The 21,075-nt window shown below is 34.4% G+C and overlaps 3 protein-coding genes across 3 annotated transcripts in view; 1 reads left to right on the top strand and 2 right to left on the bottom strand.

Annotated features, from left to right (window-relative positions):
* LOC133186886 (centromere protein V-like) overlaps positions 1-9,948 on the top strand; it is a 32,952-nt gene extending 23,004 nt beyond the window's left edge. Inside the window, exon 3 of the mRNA XM_061322267.1 lies at positions 9,618-9,948. Coding sequence (XP_061178251.1) covers positions 9,618-9,759 — 142 coding nt within the window. The 3' untranslated portion in view covers positions 9,760-9,948. The remainder of the gene's footprint in view (positions 1-9,617) is intronic.
* LOC133186945 (acetylcholine receptor subunit beta-like) lies at positions 6,055-7,296 on the bottom strand. Its single transcript, XM_061322329.1, has one exon. The coding sequence runs from the start codon at positions 7,294-7,296 to the stop codon at positions 6,055-6,057; it is 1,242 nt and encodes a 413-aa protein (XP_061178313.1).
* Positions 9,949-12,952: 3,004 nt separating the features above from the next.
* LOC133186560 (neuronal acetylcholine receptor subunit beta-3-like) lies at positions 12,953-14,224 on the bottom strand. The gene has a single exon (XM_061321791.1). It carries the CDS (start codon positions 14,222-14,224, stop codon positions 12,953-12,955), a length of 1,272 nt encoding a protein of 423 aa, XP_061177775.1.
* Positions 14,225-21,075: the final 6,851 nt, after the last annotated feature.

The raw sequence follows: 21,075 nt of genomic DNA, 5'->3' as shown, positions 1-21,075 counted from the left end.
TAAAGTCATAAACCTTTAAAGTATGCATTAAATTTTAATCAAGTTGTTGATATGTAAGTGCCTGCCAAGAATAGGTTTTGCTCATTTAGTTTGCATCATACAAAGGTGCTTGAGGACATGAAACCCCCACCAGTTTTCTTTGTATAGGCACTCGAGCCTTTTGACTTTTTTAAAAAAGATGTATCCTGTTCATATCACCACTGAATACAACAACTGCCCAAGGATACATAATTACAATGAAATAGGAAAATAACGACAGTGATCGACCCCAAAAAACTTACAAACAATATAAATCAACAGGGCATAAAGTACGGATTCCGTGGAAATTCAAGAGGTGGGATCAGGTGCCTAGAAGGAGTAAGCATCCACTTTCGACCGGTCACACCTGTATTGAGCCCTATGCATTGATCAGTTAAACGGAATACTCCGTATTTTGTATAAAAGCAAAGGCCTAAAAATTGGTATGAAAAATGTCAGTCAAAATACGACTCATTGATAGGTATATGCTAAGTAGGTCATTATAAGGACCATCGAATTTACGAAGTGCCGACTATAAACGAGGTTGTTGAAATCCGTGTAAAGTCTTCTTATTTGTTAGTAGCCTGCTAGCCTGCCTCTGTTTAAAAATTAATGGCACTCAGAGCATGCTCTTAAATATTGAATAAGTTGGGAAACATTAACACCATATGAGGGTGATAGTGGAATATCACTACATAAATAAGGAAAATTCTCGATGGAAAACCTAAAGTCATCTCGTTTATCTTACAGGTAAGTTGTTAGTTGGCCCTTATCGTCTACAGTCAGTTAAACATTCAAATATGAAATAGATTTGGAAGACTCTGTGGTGTCGTATTTTTGAATTCACTTGGATATATCTCGTCGACATATGAATGGAAGTAACTATTGTTAATTGATAAAACGTCGTCGACAGATCTGAATGTCACGCGGAAGACCACTGCAAGTGTTTTCTTATGCGCATGTAGAAGTTTTTGAATAAATTCTGCTTCAAATGAATATAAAACAGGTAGAATAATAAGGATGAAAAAAGCGCCCATCGTAATTCCAACAGATTGTCAGAAGACTTGGTCCAAACACTACATTGATGGTGTCAAGGAAGAACTATAGCATCATTTTAATATCAACTTCAGAGTATAGTCAGAGCTATTTTACAACGTAATTTTGTAGATGACATATCACAAGATATGAAAATATCCGAGTTCCATTTTAATGAAAGAAGCAGTTGTTTATAATTTTTTTAAAAAGCTTATTTATGTTTTATTAATAGTGAGGAATGTTATATAAAGTGTCGTAAAATCATATGTTTCGATATCACTGACTTTTGAAAAGTTCTATGATTTTAAGATTCAAAAAATCCTTTGGATTTTTTGAGAATCCACCTTTGATTTACACCACGTCTTCGGCATGCTGTAGCATACTAAAGAGAGACTGAGATTTCTCTTTAACAATCCAGTTCTTCTATAGTATGTTTAAAAAGATTTTAAAAATCTGCACCTTTTTCCAGAATTTATTTTTGGTAAGTTATTGTGGTGGAAAGCTGGTGTAAACAAGAGATCTATGTTTTGAAATGAATTGTCTGTATAGCATTTCCTACTAGGTTTTATTAAAATAAACTATGGCATTTTCTCTTACTTTTATGTGTGATATGAAAATATCCATTGAACAAGTTTGATAAATCAATGAAATATGGAGATAACGAACAGTATTCAAGCTCATTGTCCATTTAAACAGCACAAATCGGGAGCAGAGCAAACTCGGACCTCCAAAAACATCAGAGCCGGATTAGGTGCTATGGAGGAGTAAGTATCCCCTATCAACCGGTCACACCTGTCGTGTGCTCCTTGTCATGATCGGGTAAACGGAAAAATCCGTAGAAATATCGATTTGTAAATAATGGCTTAACAATTAGTCTGAAAGACGCCAGTCAGCATAAGACCAAATGATAGATTGTATTTGCTGATAAGGTAATAGCATTGACCATAGAACTTGCAAAGAAGAAGGTATGGTTTGGGCTTTATTGTGCCCTAAAAATTCATTTTTTTCAAAAAGTAATGGTATTGGCTTAAATATTAGTTGAGTATATGAATGTGATAAATAATGAAAGAATACGGCATGAAAGAGGACCACTCTGGAAATATGAGGTCATTAATTTGGTACATTTCTAAGTTTTTAACAGAAAAGCATCAAAATGACTGAATTCTGGGGTTATTTTCCTTAAGAAAATAGTGTCCACAGCCGTCGCCCACTGCAAATTTCGGATATGTTGTGTAAAATCCTCTGAAAAATTATATTTCTGAAAATCTGGGCGATGCATGTGCTCTATATTATCTAAGAGAAAATTTCACTGAAAATTGATGTCTTCTGCAACATTTTAAGAATATACGGGAAAATGCACAAGTTTATGACGTCACAATTAGCCTTTAGGAAGTCATGTGAGAAAAACGATTTGTATGTTTTTACTGCATGGAATTTCAACGACTCAGAAAGCATGAATTTTAATTTCTTACATCACTTTCATATTTTTGAAAAATACTGGGCAGGATTTGTATTGAAAGCGTACCTTGTTCTTGATGACTTCGAACGAGCTGTTGATATCCTTGTTTCATCAACTTGTTGGTTAATAGCTTGCCTCGTTTTAAAAATTAATCGGAAGTAGAGCTTGCTCTTGCGTATCGAATCAACTAGGAGAAAAAAACCCATATGCAGGTGATTAAGGTATATTGCTACATAAATAAGGGAAGTTGATGATAGAAAAGTTATCACGTTTTTCATAAAGTTTTGTCGTTAGGTTACCATCAACGTCTTTTTCAGTAAAATATCCAAATATGAAACAATTTATTCAAGCAGATTTAACAATTTCTCGATGATCTGGACAATACAGGACCACATCGCTCTTATGCGTCTCTTTGCTCATAATTGAGAAATGAATGCCTTAACACTTTATTCTTTGTCCAATTTTCACTTGAAAATCAAAAATCTCCACTGACCAGGGTCCTATACCTGCTGAATCTTGACAACCGTGAGTTGTCTATTGTTATAGGGAAGATGGTTTTAAGGCGATTCCCAATCAGGGTTCTCCATGGACCATTTTACGTGGCGGCCCCGCCACAGTTAAATTCCTAAGCGCCACATTTAAAAAAAATCAGCGCCATAGTTTCGCCACAGCTAAAATATAATTGCCACAGTATGATCATCGTAATTGTATAAATTTATAAATCTCAGAATGAACCTCTAAATAATGTACCGTTTTCAGTTTCTAATTTTAAACCGTTAATATGCTGTAATTAGATTGCCCATTGTTTGCCTTGCAAAATCAATTATCTTCTAGACCTCGCTGGATTTTTACGCATGAATGAAAAGAGACAAGCCATTTTTTCACACTTCCGGTAATTCCAGATGAAAAGATTTAATACAAATTAAATACTAAGGTGAAAATACTAAAGATAACCACTTCTCTAAAATTGCTTTAGCACTTCAAATCAAACAACGTACGTGTATCGTAAATACTAATCATGTATTGATCACTTTTGATGTAATGTTAAAAAAATAAAGATAGATCCATTAGAATACAGAAGAGTTGTGTGATTTTCAATTTATTTTGTGGTTTCTTCGTGAAATCAATCACGAAATGACGTACTTCCGTAAGTCTTGCGCCACAGTTAAATTTGAACTGATGGAGAACCCTGCAACAATCGTTTATGTTTGATCAGTGTTGTTTGTTATCCATCATTGAAACATGTATTTTACCAATGTCAGTTTCACAACAGACTCAAATGCAAAATTTTAAGAAATGCATTTTGCACTTTTTAAATTGTATCCGAATTCAAATGAAATCTTCATATACATGTATGCACTTATATAATTCTTTGAAATTGTATTACATGCAAGATAGACACATTAGGACATAGTCCTGTATATTAAGGTCCGTATATTAATGGTGGCTGGACGATCATATTTATGAAGTAGCAATGACAATAGGCTAGATATTCGCTAGCTGAAATAGAAAATAAAACAAGATAGAATCTTTTTACCACCCTGATGTGTATCAAAAAGGATAAAGAGAAAGAATCTGTTAAAGATCCAATAAATTCTAAAATGACTTTAGTAGAAAAGGGGGCAATATTGACACTGGACAAACATGATTTCTAAACGATGATGGGTAAGTCTATCACATTTTGTGTCAATATTGGTCTTGCAAAAAGAAATTCAGACAAGAGGATTAGTCAATTATGAAACATATATTTCTACCAAAGAACCAAAAGATCTGAAATTAATTGATCGACGATTGTGGCTGGCCCTTCTTTTGCATTCATAGACTGAGTAATTTTATAGATATTCTCTTAAAAGATCTGTGTGAAAAAGTTCCGAGCTACATGCGAGCTATTACTAGGGATAGGGTTAATAAATTTTGTTTAGATTTACGTTTTGGGGCAAAATCAAATCAAATCAACCTCTTTGTCGAAATGGATGCATGTATACTTGGACGCGTATAGCTGGTTGATGGATCTGCGCCTGCTAAATACTGTCGATTTGAATTTAATAATCTACTTTGATAACTTGGAACTTATGACAATAATATATTTTCCCACGGTATTTTTTTAGTGTTGAGAATTGCACGGGATATCGCGTTCGAGCAATATATGGGTTTGGTTTTATACCTTTAAGTAGAGATTTGTGATGTGCGCAAAGTATACAGTGTAAGGAATATAAGGCTATTGTCCTCTAAGAAGTTGATAAAACAGAGGGAAAAAAATCAAAATAATACTAAATATTGTCGGTGTATTTGTCGATTTGATTTTATTTTGCCCCAATACGTAAATCTAAACAAAATTTATTAACCCTAACTCCTAATTTCCAAAGTTTCGGCACGAGCATCACTGAAGAGACATAATTTGTCGAAATGCGCATCTGGTGCATCAAAATTGGTACCGTATATGATTTGCATTAATATGAAAAATTTATTTTTAAAAATACTCTAACAAACCTGGATGGGAATTGTATTGAAAAAATATCGTCAATATTCGAAAAAACATACAATCCAGTTTTATTAATATTAAATTTTTTACAGAAACTTTAATACATTCGGAAATAATCTTTGTTCTGAAATCTTTCGTTATACGAGTGTGTCATAAATTTGAAATATTAGTTGGAAGTAAAATGGAACATTATACATTATCATGGAATATATATATATATATATATATATATATATATATATATATATATATATATATATATATATATATATATATATATATATATATATATATATATATATATATATATATATATATATAGTTGTTAAGATGTAGGATGCAAGAACAGATTTAGATAACTGATGCATTAGTTTCATCCCAATTATGTGGAATTTTTATAAATATTAATATACATGTATAACGTTAACACTTATATTAATTTCTGCTTTCATTTTTAGTTATATATTTCCCAATTATTCATTGTCCTTTTATTTCTTTTTGAAGACGGAAAAAAAATGGCCTATCAATTTATTATTTCATTATCTCTCTCTATCTATCTGTCTTACACACACACACACTCTCTCTCTCTCACACACACACACACACACACACACACACACACACACACACACACATTTTTACTAAATACATCTTTCCTAGCGAAGAGATCTCCAATAAGTTAATCGTAAGTGCTACGACTACAATATGTTTTGTGGAACGCTCGTTTACGTGCACGTCCGACAACAGTATCCGTAATCGTACGTTTACGATCTACGATTTGTTGAGTGAAACGGTCGCCTGAGCACTCTATTTTTACAATTTATTTAGAATCAGTCGTATTATGAAAAAGCAAAAATGACGAAGAGTGATCAATCTCAAGAAAATTATACAAACAATGCAAATCTGTGAACGAGTTATGAAATATGGACCCTTTGAGATGTGTGATGAATTTCAATATCTTTTTAACATAAATGTGAATTAAGATTTGAATTTTATACTTACATGTTAATGGGCAGATAATGATAAAATAATTTAGGTATTGTTTTATTTTTAAGTAGTATCATGTAGCAACGACAATGAAATATAAAAAGTTACATAGCACAAAAGAAAGACCAGATAAAATTAAACAGAAGCGATCGGTAGCTTTTCCTATGTCCTTCCACGTCATGGTGCTATTATCGGTATTAACGCTTACATCCTCCCCAGATGCTTTCTTATCGTCCGCCACGCTCCACTTCCGCCCGAATAGGGAGCTCCAGCAAGTTTGGGGAAACATTAATCTGTGAAACAGTTGCAAACCCCTAGGAATAACTTTTTCCTCCTCACGGTGATGAAAACGCAATCCCATTATAACTCCAACCACGATGAACATTCCTATGATGAAGTCTATCAAGAGTTTGTAGCTAAGGTAGGCCACGCTGGGCTCTGAAGCTTCTGGTAATTTGTCTTGTATTAATGTCAGATAGACAGCGACAGCCAACAGGACGGTGACAGCAAATCCAACACGTTCCCCAGATTCAGGCGGCATTAGAAAAACAAATAACTGGAGGAAAGAGAGGAAACAGATCGGGAGGATTAAGCTAGATATATAGTAAGCAGATCGTCTCTTCATACTAACGGATATTTGTACCTCTTGAAACTCAAGTGCGTTGGTTGTGGTGTAAATATGTGTTTCAGTCACAGCCCACAGGCCATTCTCACTGTATATTGACATGTTTGCTTTTTTGTTGGTTTCTGAGATATTAAATAATAGTTCCGATGGACTGAATCCTGTTACATAGAACGGTAAAAAACAGGTCTGAGAATCAAAGGGATATTTGGACAAATCAAAGTCACATGTACTTTCATAAAGGTTTGGAATAAACCAAGATACAAGTCCATTACTATCTACTCTCAGGGTCAATTCCTTATGACCAGTATATTTTACTTCACCATAATCATGCATATTCAGAAGAAATGGTACCCATATCTTCTTTTGGGGGACAATAATGGAGTATAGATTCCCACCGTAGTGTTGTGGATTCCAAGTCAAACGATCATCAATCCAAAAGACACCCAAAGCTCCCGTAATTGAAAATTTACTGAGAGAACCATCCAACTCCTTCAGGCTTTTTAAAACGAAGGTGCAATCAATTTGTAATGGGATGTTCCTATTAAGCCCTGGTCGGATGTTTCTGTCGTACGTAGAGTTGAATATAGCGGTGTTTAGGTCCATTTCATTGTAAATATTGTACGTCAGCGAAAGAGGGACAAGACAAAAGAGGAATATTAAGATGTCCGCGCTCTTTTGCCTGTCCTCCATTAAGATGCAATATTTTCACAAGGACACTAGTCAAGCAATAGCGTGTCTTATTTAACTTTTATATATACATATGTACGAAAAATGGTTAATCAGAGCACAGAAATTAAGTTGTTTGTCGGCACAACACATTGAATTTCACATATCAAGTCACAATTATGTTTCTTTTTTGTTTTTCAAAACTTGCTTCGTAAATGGGGTGAAGTATTTTACATTGAATGAAATAATGGGTTTGTCAAATGTGCTGTTGATGAACAATTATGAATTACACTGTCGATGACACACACACAGTATTCTACACGATCCTCTTTTGTTTGTGGATATTTAAATGTCGACCTTAATACATTCATAGGAATTATGTAACGGTTCCAGCTCTTAATATTATTTTTTCAAAGACATCATGCAAATACAATAAGTAAGGACTTCTAACAAATACTTTGCTTTGTCTTTGACGATAATGTCAGAATAATGGTTTACTCCTGAGTGGATATTTTTCACAAAAGATGAGAAAAATGACTGACACATTTTAATATGTAACTACAAGCCGCAATTAGTAAGTAGGCTCAATTCTCATTTACACAGCAAATAAAATTATTTCATAGCGCAAGCTTTGTCATTCAAAACTGCAGTTTCCTTTTCTTGGACTATGAAAGATATGCGTTTTGGTTACATAAATCTTTTTTTTTTTACTCCTCACAAAAAAATTCACTGATGTAAAGGAGTGTGCTACAAAAAGTGGTGTAAACCGAACGTAGATTCTCAAAAATGTCAAAAAACATTTCAAGAGTCAGTAACATCAAAACATATGACTTTTCAACACTTTATACGACCATTCCTCACGATAAATTAAAAACTAGGCTTTTTGATATCACAAACTACTGCTTCTTCAATAAAAGGGAATTCGGAAACTTTCATATCTTGTGATCGGTCATGACTTTGTAAAAATCGATTTGATTGTGCACATGAGTACTCTAAGGATAATATTAAAAAGATGCTGGAGTTCCTCATTCACAACATCTATGTAGCCTTTGGAGACAAGGTCTTCCAACAAACTGTTGATGGATACTTATTGTGCTCCTTTATTAGCAGATCGGTTTTTATATTCCTATGAAGCAGAATTTATTCAAAAAAACTTCTAACTGAGAAGAAGAAAACACTTCTTGTAGCCAACGACTCGACATTCAGATATATAGACGAGTTTGATCATTTAACAGTAGTTACTTATATTCATATGTCGACTCGATATATCGCAGTGAACTAATAAAAGACACCACAGTCAGCCAAATCTATTTAATTTTTGGATGTTTGACTGACTATAGACGAAAAGGGCCAACTAACAATTCAACTGTATGACTAATGAGATGACTTCAACTTTACCATCGTCAACTTTCCTTATTTATTTAGTGATATTCCTCAATCACCTGCATGTGGTGTTTATGTTTCCCAACTTATTCGATACTCAAAAGCATGCTCTTAATAAGATCGGTTAAACCGAGGCATGCTATTTTCGAATGAGTTGATGTTACAAGGATTTCAACAACCTCGTATAAAGTCAACATACATTCTATGGTCATTATAATACTTTATGACCTTGTTTGAAAGTACATCTTATCATTGGGTAGTATGTTGAGTTGACTGACATGTTCTTAGGCCTTTGTTTTCATACTACATTTGACTACGGTATGTTCCATCCACCTGTTCGATACATCGAGCTCATTGGAGGGTGTGCCCGATCGACAAGGGATGCTTACTCCTCCTAGGCACCTGAACTTACCTTTGGAATTTTGCAGGGTCCGTGTTTTATGCCCTGTTTACAGATTTGTATTGTTTGTAGGTGTTTTATAATTAATCACTGTTCGTTATCTTCACCTTTTATATAGCCCATAAATAATTTTTGTATGAAAGTCTAACCATGAATGCTACGATTATCAAAGAATATTTTCAAATGCCTTTGCAGGAGTCAGAAACCAGGACATGATATTTATTTTCGGTTTGAAAATCTAGGAAACCCTAGAAATATATATATATGTATAAAAATACACAACAAGCGAAACATAAATAATTTTGTAAAACTTTTGGGGTCCATATCTGTTAAACACCAAGGCAAGTTTAGTTCACAGTATTAAACGAGAAGTTCTCAGCATTTACCGAGAGTTCTCCTTGATTGTTTCATTAACAAATTATAGTTAAGTTTTATGACTTACATATAAATAATTCCTTGAAGCACGGGTATGAGCATAACAATTTTCCCCCACGATCGCACACTATCAATTAATAAACATGTACAATTATACTGTTTTGATATTTTAACATGATCGTTTTAGATCTAATCCAGATGGGTATGGTGTGGCTCCACATTGTCTGGATCCTGGAACAGTAGAACACGTCACAGAGGAAGACTTTGACGGACAGAACTGGGAGCAGCATATCCAGACCTCTGATATCAGGTCAAGGTCAAAAGAGTGATGCCTCACCGGGAGTGGTGAAAACCTTCTACATAAATGAATGTGTCCAAAGATGTTTCTCGTCTGGATGCTGTTGTAAGAAATCCAGATATACATGTAAAAATCATATTTCTGTAACATGGAACTTAGATGTCTTTTTCACAGAACAAATGGCAATAATATCATATATATCTCTGTACACTATCAGCTTTAGTAATAAATGTTCAAACAATTTTTTAAAAAATATGAAATGCAGCTTCTTTCAGACTTAATTATGGTTAACTGTGGTGGTAGTAAGCTGATGTGAATAAGCAAATCGTGTTTTACTATAAATTGTTTTCATATAGTGTTTCCTATAATTGTTTATCAAATTAAACTTGAAATTAAATTATATGTATAATATAAAATTATACAGGTTTGCCGAATCAATCAAATTAATTCCATTAAGCAGATTTACAAAAATTTCTGTGATATTTTCTCTATGATTTTGACAATAAATTTATGCGTCTTTTTGCTCATGCTGAGAAATGAATGCCTAAACGCCTCGTTCTGTCCCAGTACATCACCATGAACTGAAATTCTTATACTTGATAACTCTGGGCAGCCTTCAGGTTTTCTATAGTCGCTGAGGAGATTGCGTTTTAAGACAATTCCACAACACTCATCATTTTTGTTTGATCAGTGTTTTATTCATCATATAAAATTGTGCCCCTTTATTAGCAGACCTATTTTTATATTCATATAAAGCAAAATTCATACAAAAACTTCCACATGAATGTCTCTTGCTGTGGCCTTCAATTTGACATTTAGATGTATCATATGTGGTCTTTGTTTCTGGTTTTTATGTGGTTTTTGGAGACCAGGTCTTCCAACAATCTATTGGAATTCCCATGGGTACCAATTGCGCCCCGTTATTAGCAGACCTATTTTTTGTAGAAGCAGAATTTGTTCAAAATCTTTTACGTGAAAAGAAGAAAACACTTGCTGTGGCCTTCAACTCGACATTTAGATATATCGACGACGTATTGTCAATTAACAATGGTTATTTCCATCCTTATGTCGACACGATATATCCCGGTGAGCTGGAGATAAAAGATACCAGAGAGTCTGACACATCAGTTTCATATTTGGATATTTTATTAGAAAAAGACGTTAATAACGTTAATGGTAATCTAACAACAAAGCTTTATGATAAACGTGATAACTATAACTTTTCAATCGTCAACACCCCTTACCTATGCAGCAATATACCCTTATCACCTGAATACGGGGTTTATATCTCTCAGTTGATTCGATAAGCAAGAGCATGCTCTACGTATGAACAATTTCTAAAACGAGGTAAGTTATTGACAAACAAACTGATGAAACAAGAATATCAGCAGTCTCGTTTAAAGTCATTATTTCGTAAGTTCTATGGTCGATACAATGACCTTGTCAGCAAATACAATCTATCATTAACGAAGCCAAGTCTAATTAGAGTGCGCATGACTTTGCGCAGCTTTTTAGTTTCATGCAGTCGTAGGTGCAACATAATACCTATCCTAAGTTTTGTAATTTTGATACAAAATTAACATTAAATTACATTATCTGTGACGTTTATGGGTTTTAAAATGTGCTTTTAAGACAATAATTAGGAATAAACACTGAAATGGCTTTCACGACGTCACTGTTTTCGGTTCTGTTAGCAATGCATGACGCGGAAGAATGACGCATTACTCGCTTGAGTTTTCAAGACGTCCTTGGACATTTTATAAAAAAAAAACTGTTGATAGAACATCAAAAGAAACATACCAGCAATCTAAGAATTGTAAAAAAAAAATTTACCAAAATAATTCATCTGTGCCGATATATACAAAATACATGCCGCAATATGGCAAATTTAGAGGTATTGGGCATTGGGAAAAAACTTAATAATAATTCCTAGACCAAACCAGATGGTCAACTTTTTTGGAATTTCACAATTTGGTGACTTTTTACAATATCTTTCATGTATTTGACTGAAAAGGAAATCTCTAGGGCAGAAATACAAAAAATATGGGGGAAATGTGATAATTTGGCGCTTTTCCCATAGAGTCCAATAGTAAAATTTGACAACTTTTGAGATGTCCCCCTAAGAAATCGGGATGGTAAGCATTTGATATTTTTATCTTAAAATAATTAAAATCATAGTAAAAATTCATTCAAGAATTTATCAAAATATCTAGGGTAGAAATAATTAGATTCGGCCTCGTTAAGTCAAATGCTGACTAACTTTTTTCATTCTAATTGTTGGGCCATTATTTACTTACTGAATTGTTGACGGATTTTTCCTTTATTTCCCGATCATGACAAGGACTTATATTGTACAGCGAAATGCCACCCCCCCTCCCTCCCTTAATTTCTGAATCTTGTACTAGAAAAGTTACAAAAAAAATTAAAGAGTTTCTTTATCTCAGTGTGCACACTGTTTCATCCTTTTTCCTTCAATATACCTATGATCGTAACACTATTGTGCATATGCATCTCGTTATTTCTATCCTGGGATAGGGGTTCGGACATTCGGAAAAACAACTCTGCGTTGAATAAAAGATTGAAGATAAATGTTATTGCAAAAATGAGCTTGAGGTGAGATCGTAAGTTCTATGGTCGATACATTGACCTTGTCAGCAAATACAAATTATCATTAAGTCAAATGCTGACTGACGTTTTTCAAACTAATTGTTAGACCATTACAAACTGAATTATCGACGGATTTTTCCGAAATTTCCCGGTCATGACAAGGAGCACACGGCGGGTGTGACCGGTCGGCAGGGGATGCTTACTCCTCCATGGTACCTGATCCCACCTCTGATGGTTTAGAGGCCCGTGTTTGCTCTGTTCCAAAATTTGTATTCTTTAATGGATTTTTGAGCTTGAATACTATTCGTTCTCTCTACATATTTTTCATCTGAACAGTGGAAGAAATATGTTTAATTTGAGACTTACCGTATAGTATCACTTTGACATAAATGCAATACTTCCATAAATGAATCTCTTTCCATTTCTTGGTAGATAATGGATTTAAAATCATCGTACAGAATATATAACTTGTACAATACAAGAAGTAGGTTCTAGTTCAAGGTTAAAAAAATGATAAATGCAGAACTTGAATGAGACAAAGTTCAAATTAAGATTTATTTGACCGTGGGTTAATAACAATAACTAATCCTTCGCACGTGTATAACCTATAACTAATATCATAAAGCAATAACTAGGAAATAAACAAAGTTACACGTTGTCATAGAAAGACCAGTTAAAATTAAACAGAAGCGGTCCATGGCCATTCCGATATCCTTCCAGGTCAAGGCATTAATGGTGGTATTTACAGTAACATCTTCAGCAAATACCTTTTTTACAGTATCATCTTCAACAGATACAATCTTGGCGTCTGTGACTTTCCTCCTGAACTGAGAGCTCCAGCAAGCATTGGAAAGCATTATTCTGTGAAACATCTGAAAAAATTTTGAAATAGGTTTTTCCTCCTCACGGTGATAAAAGCGCAATCCCATGATGACTCCGACCACGATGAATATTCCTATGATGAAGTCTACCAAGAGTTTGTAGCTGAGGTAGGCCACGCTGGGCTCTGAAGCTTCTGGTAATTTGTCTTGTATCAACGTCAGATAGACAGCGACAGCCAACAGGACGGTGACAGAAAATCCAACACGTTCACCAGATTCAGGCGGCATTAGAAATACAAATAACTGGAGGAAAGAGAGGGAAAAAATCGGGAGGATTAGACTAGATATATAGTACGCTGATCGTCTCTTCAGACTAACGGATACTCGTACCTCTTGAAACCCAAGTGCGTTGGTTGTGGTGTAAATCTGTGTTTTTGTTACATTCCACAGACCATTCGGACTGTATATCAACATGTTTGCGGTTTTATTTGAGATAAAAAATAACACCTCCGGTGGTCTGTATAAGGTTACATAGAACGGTAACGTACAGGTCTGAGAATCAAAAGGGTAATTGGAGAAATCGAAGTGACACGTACTTTCGTAAAGGTTTGGAATACTCCACGATACAGATCCGCTACTATTTATCCTCAGACTCAATTCCTCGTGTCCAGTATATTTTACTTCACCATAATCATGCATATTCATCAAAAATGGTACCCATATCTTCTTTTGGGGGACAATAATGGAGTCTAGATTCCCACCGTAGTGCTGTGGATTCCAAATCAAACGATCGTCAGTCCAATAGAGACCTAGAGCTCCCGTAACTGAGAATTTACCGAGGGATTCATCCAACTCCTTGACGCTTTTTAAGATGAAGCCGCAATCAATTTGTAATGGGATGTCCCTGTTAAACCCTGGTCGGACGTTTCTGTCGTACGTAGAGTTGAATATGGCGGCGTGGAGGTCCAGTTCATTGTTAAGATTGTATGTTTGAGACCCTGAGATAAGACTAAAGAGGAACACTAAGATGTCTAATAAATCCCTGGCTCTCTTTTGCGTGTTATCCATCAAGGATACAATTTCTGTCAAATTTCAAGACTTGTTATACAGGTTTACATGTATATTTACCTACAGAATAATAAAATAGTGGGTTTTATCATCTTTTAAATGTCTAGGATGATTATGAATTACCTAGTCCGTGGCCCACGATGATTATACTGTGAAATGTAGTCGGTGGTACAGTCACACTTTTGTCTTTTGTTTAATGATATCTAAATTTCTATCTGTACTTAAATAATTTTGTTCCTATAGAATACATATATATTAATATTTATTTGAAATACACAATGTAATCTCAATACCTGGACCTCCAACAAATAGTTTGCTTTGCTTTTGATGTGATAATATCACAATGTAACTCTACAATCGATATTTTTCACAAAGTTGACAAAAATGACTGACATGCTATCAATCGATTCCATTCAGGAGTAAAAGGTTAGATTCTAATTAACAATACAAATAAAGTACTTTATTGTGTTAAGTTTTATCATCTCCTTTTTTTTTTTTTTTTGTTCCCTGCTTTACCAATTAAAATGGTGGTATCGACCAATCATTTCAAGGGAAGATAATATCCATGATAACAAAATAATATTAGGTCAGTTAAAACTAATGGTATATAAAATCAATCATTTTTATACCCCCTTCCCCCTTGCAAACCAAGTTTACGGGAGTACAGGAATTACCTTGTCCGTTTGACTGTCTCGTCGTGCAATCTTGCCTGGGTTATAACTTTGTTATGGACAATCAATGGAGGTTCATACTTGCTTCAAAGATTGTTTATGACCTGAGGTGCGCCATAACCTTGAACCAAGATCATTCCGACAAGTTCAAGGTCATTTGCAGAAAAAGTATAAAAGGGCTAGGTTAATTGTATGCATAAAATTGTTCTGTAAATATACCAATTGAATGACTAACACTCTGTGTCACATTTTCAAGCATCAATATCAAGTAGAGACTTAGTGCTTTCATTTCCTACTTTCCTACGGAAAAAGATTCCTCTGAAAGCCAAGGTATTGCGATGTTCTTGAAATCTGAAGAAACCAGGTGTATTGGAATAGATTGTGCAAAGAATTAAATTATGAGCCCACTCCGCGATCCAAAATATCAAACACGTTCTATAATCTTCAGAAACAGTTCTATAATACAATAGCAGAATTTGGATCACCGGTTGTACTCTATTTGAAATATTGAAAAAACCTTAAACTTAAGGCCACATTTTTTTAAAGCAATTTTCACTATGTGGAATAATGACGCACTGTATGACGTCAAAATACATCGACTAGCGAGAAAATTAAGTCATTTCTATTAGATATTTCTCACCAAGGGTTCAGGTTCAGGTGATATTTAATTCAGGAATGTTTTTCAGTTTTATGTGAGTTATTAGTGTGTAAATCACACAGACTTGTCACGTAGGCATATTTCATGAAGCGCGCTAGCGCTTCATGAAAAATATATTTACATTTGCTATGTTTTTCTACTAAGCCAACTGTGCAATTGATTTGAAGTTCATTTTTGTGTATACTCACGAGTAGAAATATACACGGTGAAACTCGCGGTAAAGTGACGTCACAATGAGGCTACAGAGACGTTAATAAAAATGTAACGATATAGGGCAGCAAGAAATTCAAATATTGAGCATAATATTGTTGCTTTTGAACTTGTAAAATGTAAATATAAGGATTTTTTTCAGTTTAGTGTGAATTATTAATTTAATTCATTTTCAACATAGGATACCTGCCTTATTTCCGCAGGAAAAATGTTCAAAGACAATGGACTATTCATGAACAGAAATCACTGTTGCTTAATTACATGGGGAAAATTAATGGAAATAATGAATTAATCTACTTTTTTTGGTCTAATATAATGCTAAGAATATTTTAATCTACTACAGTTTGTTACATTTACTGCAAACAACCATTTTTTTTCTATCTTACTTCTAAGAGCAGATCATTCTAATTGCATAAAACTACCCTACAAGTAGAACTCTTTAGTGTGCAGTGTTTAGAAGAAGACCACTTTTGATACAGTTCGATTTACTTGGGAAAAAAACAACTAAGAAACTGTCTAATAGTTTCAATTTCATGAATGGAATAACCTTTCACAAAACAATCTTTTAACATTATTATGTTTCTCTTTTTACATTTTTATTCCGTATCTAAGACAGACGAAGAAACTGAATTGTATGAACAATGGAAACTTATTTAAAATATTTTATCTACGTATTTAAAAAAAAAAATCCGCTTTGAAGTAGAAAAAGATTTTTTTTTTATTTATGACTTTTTATGAACAGAATAAACTTTAAAAAAAAAAAAAAAACAATTCCACACATCATAAATTCAGCTGAATTAATTTTCCGTTAGAAACCATCGGTGATACAGAAAATACTTGGGTGTTATTATCTTCTTTTAACAAAGCTAGAGGGGAAAAGGTAACATGCTTGGGGGAGGGGGGAATGCGTGCTTATAACTGAAATTGGTAAAGTTTTATATATATGAATCGATTTGCTTTTTTGCGAGGGGATGGTCCGCTTTATGCACGGTGCCCTTGTTTGGGTTGGATTTCTTATTTCTCTAAGGGAAATCCGTGTATTTTTTTAAGGGTGGGTGGGTGGGTTAATGTTACAAGTGCTTAATATACTTGTCAATTGAGCTAGAGTATTAAATATAAAAAAAACTTGTGTGGAATTCTATTATTTTTTCGACTGAATATAAACCGTTTTCAGAACATAGATTTCTAGACACCCCCCCCCCCTCCCCTTCTCCCTTACGAAATAACTGGATCTGCCTCTAGAAGTATGAACTAAGGCGTCTTTTCTTAGGACATACTAGTAGCTTAGAAGAAAAAAACAAATATTTTCTCAAGTTTTTATGTGTCAAAATGATTAAAATTATGTAAATAATTTTAAGAATGTTTTGAAACTGAATTTGACGCACGCGACGTTATTGCGTTTAAGTGAGTAACGTCAACGTAGTTTTGAAGTGCCTTTCTATTACAACATGTTCATAAAATACTGAAAAAAATCAGATTTTAAAAAAAAGAAGTTATTTAAGGAATGTTTTTCAGTTTTGTGTGAGTTATTGGTGTGTAAATCACACACACTTGTCACGTAGGCATATTTCATGAAGCGCGCTAGCGCTTCATGAAAAGTATGCCTACGTGCAAGTCTGTGTGATTTAAAGCAACAATATTATGCTCAATATTTGAATTTCTTGCTGCCCTATATCGTTACATTTTTATTAACGTCTCTGTAGCCTCATTGTGACGTCACTTTACCGCGAGTTTCACCGTGTATATTTCTACTCGTGAGTATACACAAAAATGAATTGACAAGCAAAAAAAAAAAAAAAAAAAAAAAAAAAAAAAAAAAAAAAAAACGTTTTTATTGAGGGTTCACAAGCATATAGTATCTATTTTTTCTATAGTTATTTATATATCCCCCCCCCCGTGCCCCCCGGTTCCTACGGACATGTATGACGATTAAAAATAATAATGATGAATATTATTTTACGCATTTTCCTTGAAAACTATAAACATCCTATTACCTTAACTAAACAGGTGCTTGTTTCATTATCAATTTGACGATTTTTCCTGAAGCAATTATTTTACGTCTCAATTGACGTCATGGTGCGGCATCCATGACGTTATAGACGTAACTTTAATCGGCGTCGAAAGGGTTAAAGACTACAACTTGTATTTCCTACAAATATAGATCGACTGCTGCTTCCAAACTTTTTTAATTACAAGAAAACTTTACAGTGCCTGGATATCGAATATCTGAAATATAATCCTCCATCGTGTTCATGTTCTTCTTCACCCTATAACTATATAGTCCAGCTGGACACGTTATTACTGGTGACGTAAATATAGTTAATAATGAGGACCTTAGATCACTAATTGTAAAAGGTCCTAAATATAGGGAACCCCGATCCTTCAACTGGCGTCGGAATTTCATAAATATTATGGATTCTGTAGAGGATTACGCCAGGCTATGGGCAAGACATGAAAAAGAAGACCTTGATACTTTGTCAGAATGGATTAAATGTATCAGATGTATGTTAAAATCACGCATTAAAAGATTGAGGGGCAATATGAGAACCATCTATCCTTCTGTATTCAATAATCCAGAAGTGAAAAAAGAATGAGATTGATTACATGATCAGTACCTACTGGTCCCTGCTGACAAAGCAGGTAACAACGTTGTCTTTGTTTATAAGGCTCATTATATTAAATGTATTTTAGAGGAACTTGGATTTATAATTAATTCTACAAGTGGTAATCCAACTTATACTCATAGTTTTCTTTCTAAGGAAGAAATTCTTCAAAATCATATGTCCGTTTTGAATATTTTTAATATTCCAAACAACCAAAATGAATTTGAAATACCATATCTATATTGGATTCCGAAACTTCATAAAAATCCTTGCAAACAAAGATACATAGCGGGTTCCAGTAAATGTTCAACCAAGCCTCTTTCTTTACTCCTCACTAAGATATTAACAGTAGTGAAGGGGGAACTTCAAGAGTACTATGCAACAATATATTCGAAAAGTGGTGTAAATCAGATGTGGATACTTAAAAATTCCAAGGAACTTTTGGAAAATTTGAAATCACAAGATTTTACCAAAATCAACAGCTTAAAAACTTACGACTTTTCAACTTTATACACAACCATTCCCCACGATAAATTAAAGTCCAGGCTTTTTGATATCATTGACAGCTGCTTTTTCAAAAAAAATTGAACTCGTAGATTTACTTACCTTGTCATTGGTCATTTGCAAAATTATTTTCTTAAAAAAAAAATTTGATTGTACACACAAATACTCTGAAGTTGACATTAAAAAGATGCTTGAGGTTCTGATTGACAATATCTATGTGGTTTTTGGAGACCAGGTCTTCCAACAATCTATTGGAATTCCCATGAGTACCAATTGCGCCCCGTTATTAGCAGACCTTTTTTGTATTCATATGAAAGAAAATTTGTCCAAAATCTTATACGTGATAAGAAGAAAACACTTGCTGTGGCCTTCAACTCGACATTTAGATATATCGACGACGTATTGTCAATCAACAATTGTTATGTCCATTCTTATGTCGATACAATATATCCCGGTGAGCTTGAGATAAAAGATACTTCAGAGTCTGACACATCTGTTTCATATTTGGATATTTTACTTGAAAAAGACGTTAATGGTAATCTAACAACCAAGCTTTATGATAAACGTGATGACTTTAACTTTTCAATCGTCAACTTCCCTTACTTATGCAGCAATATACCTTCATCACCTGCATATGGGGTTTATATCTCTCAGTTGATTCGATACGCAAGAGCATGCTCTACGTATGTACAATTTCTAAAACGAGGTAAATTATTGACAAACAAGTTGATGAAACAAGAATATCAGCAGTCTCGTTTAAAGTCATCATTTCGTAAGTTCTATGGTCGATACAATGACCTTGTCAGCAAATACAATTTATCATTGAGTCAAATGCTGACAGACGTTTTTCATACCAATTGTTAGGCCATTATTTACACACTGAATTGTCGACGGATTTTTCCGTTATTTCCCGATCATGACAAGGAGCACACGGCGGGTGTGACCGGTCGCCAGGGGATGCTCACTCCTCCATGGCACCTGATCCCACCTCTGATGTTTGGAGGTCCGTGTTTGCTCTGCTCCTGTTTTGTATTGTATAATGGACTTTTGAGCTTGAATACTGTTCGTTATCTCCATATATTTCATTACACACTGCATGAATTTTCGACGGATTTTTCAAATTATTTTCCCATCATGACAAGGAGCACACGGCGGGTGTGACCGGTCGCCAGGGGATGCTCACTCCTCCATGGCACCTGATCCCACCTCTGATGTTTTGGAGGTCCGTGTTTGCTCTGCACCTATTTTGTAATGTTTAATGGACTTTTGAGCTTGAATACTGTTCGTTATCTCCATATATTTCATCTAATAGAAAGTATTGAAAGGTTAAAAATACAAAGATTATTTGTAAGCTAAAGGTATGTCATAACCTTGACCCAAGGCCGTTGTGACAACTTCAAGGTCACTGGGGAAAAAGTGCAAATTGTCAGGCTCATAATTTTCTGATGGAGAGACATTGAAGGTCCATAACTCAGTCAAAGATAACTTGTGACCATAGTATGTGTCATTTTAACAAGGTCGTATTTGGCAAGGTCAAATTTGGAACACTGTATGTGGACACTTTAAAAAATGAGCGGTAAATGGAAAGTATAAAAGGTCAATCCTAGATGCTCGGTCATTTAGAGGTGGGGACGTTTGAAGTGATTTCAGCGTGGTGGTCATCAGAGCCAAACAAAAGTTACAAAAACAGAAAAGAAATCATCGAACTGCACGAAATACGAAGCAAGTGAAATAAAAAAAAAAATAGAATATTTCAGAATAAAGTTAAGAAATGGATTTATCATCCTTGAGGAACAATCAACAAACAATAAGGGAATAATGTAATGAGTAAATTTAGACCTACTCGGCACTCAGGGCCATTGAGCTCCATAAATCGCTACTCTAGAGTAAGCGCTCTAACCACTGCGCCACATTGGCGACCAGAGAGAACATAAGGAATGGTTAGTGGCGAGAGCTGGAAGAAGGGAGTGCAATGAAGAAAAAGACACTTTTATAAATGGGTCATACTAGCTAGCATACAATAGACTCTTCAAGATATGGACCACAAAACTTTCAAGAAAGACTTAACAGAAGTTCTTTAACTCAAATGTAATACCGGGTCTATATATTTGCTATAAAGTGCGGAAACGTGTAAGCTTCACAAAGGAGATGAAAAACTACTAGACAACTACTAGACAAATACTAGACAACTACTAGACAAATACT

The sequence above is a fragment of the Saccostrea echinata genome, unplaced genomic scaffold, assembly GCF_033153115.1.
Source record: "Saccostrea echinata isolate AGI-Se365-2 ecotype Australia unplaced genomic scaffold, CSIRO_AGI_Sech_v1 ptg000014l, whole genome shotgun sequence".
In the NCBI taxonomy this organism is placed as follows: Eukaryota; Metazoa; Mollusca; class Bivalvia; order Ostreida; family Ostreidae; genus Saccostrea; species Saccostrea echinata.
This window is presented reverse-complemented; position numbering and strand designations above follow the sequence as displayed.

Excerpts from the sequence above, each read along its gene's own strand:
- LOC133186945 (XM_061322329.1), bottom strand. The coding sequence starts at position 7,296 with ATGGAGGACAGGCAAAAGAGCGCGGACATCTTAATATTCCTCTTTTGT.
- LOC133186560 (XM_061321791.1), bottom strand. The coding sequence starts at position 14,224 with ATGGATAACACGCAAAAGAGAGCCAGGGATTTATTAGACATCTTAGTG.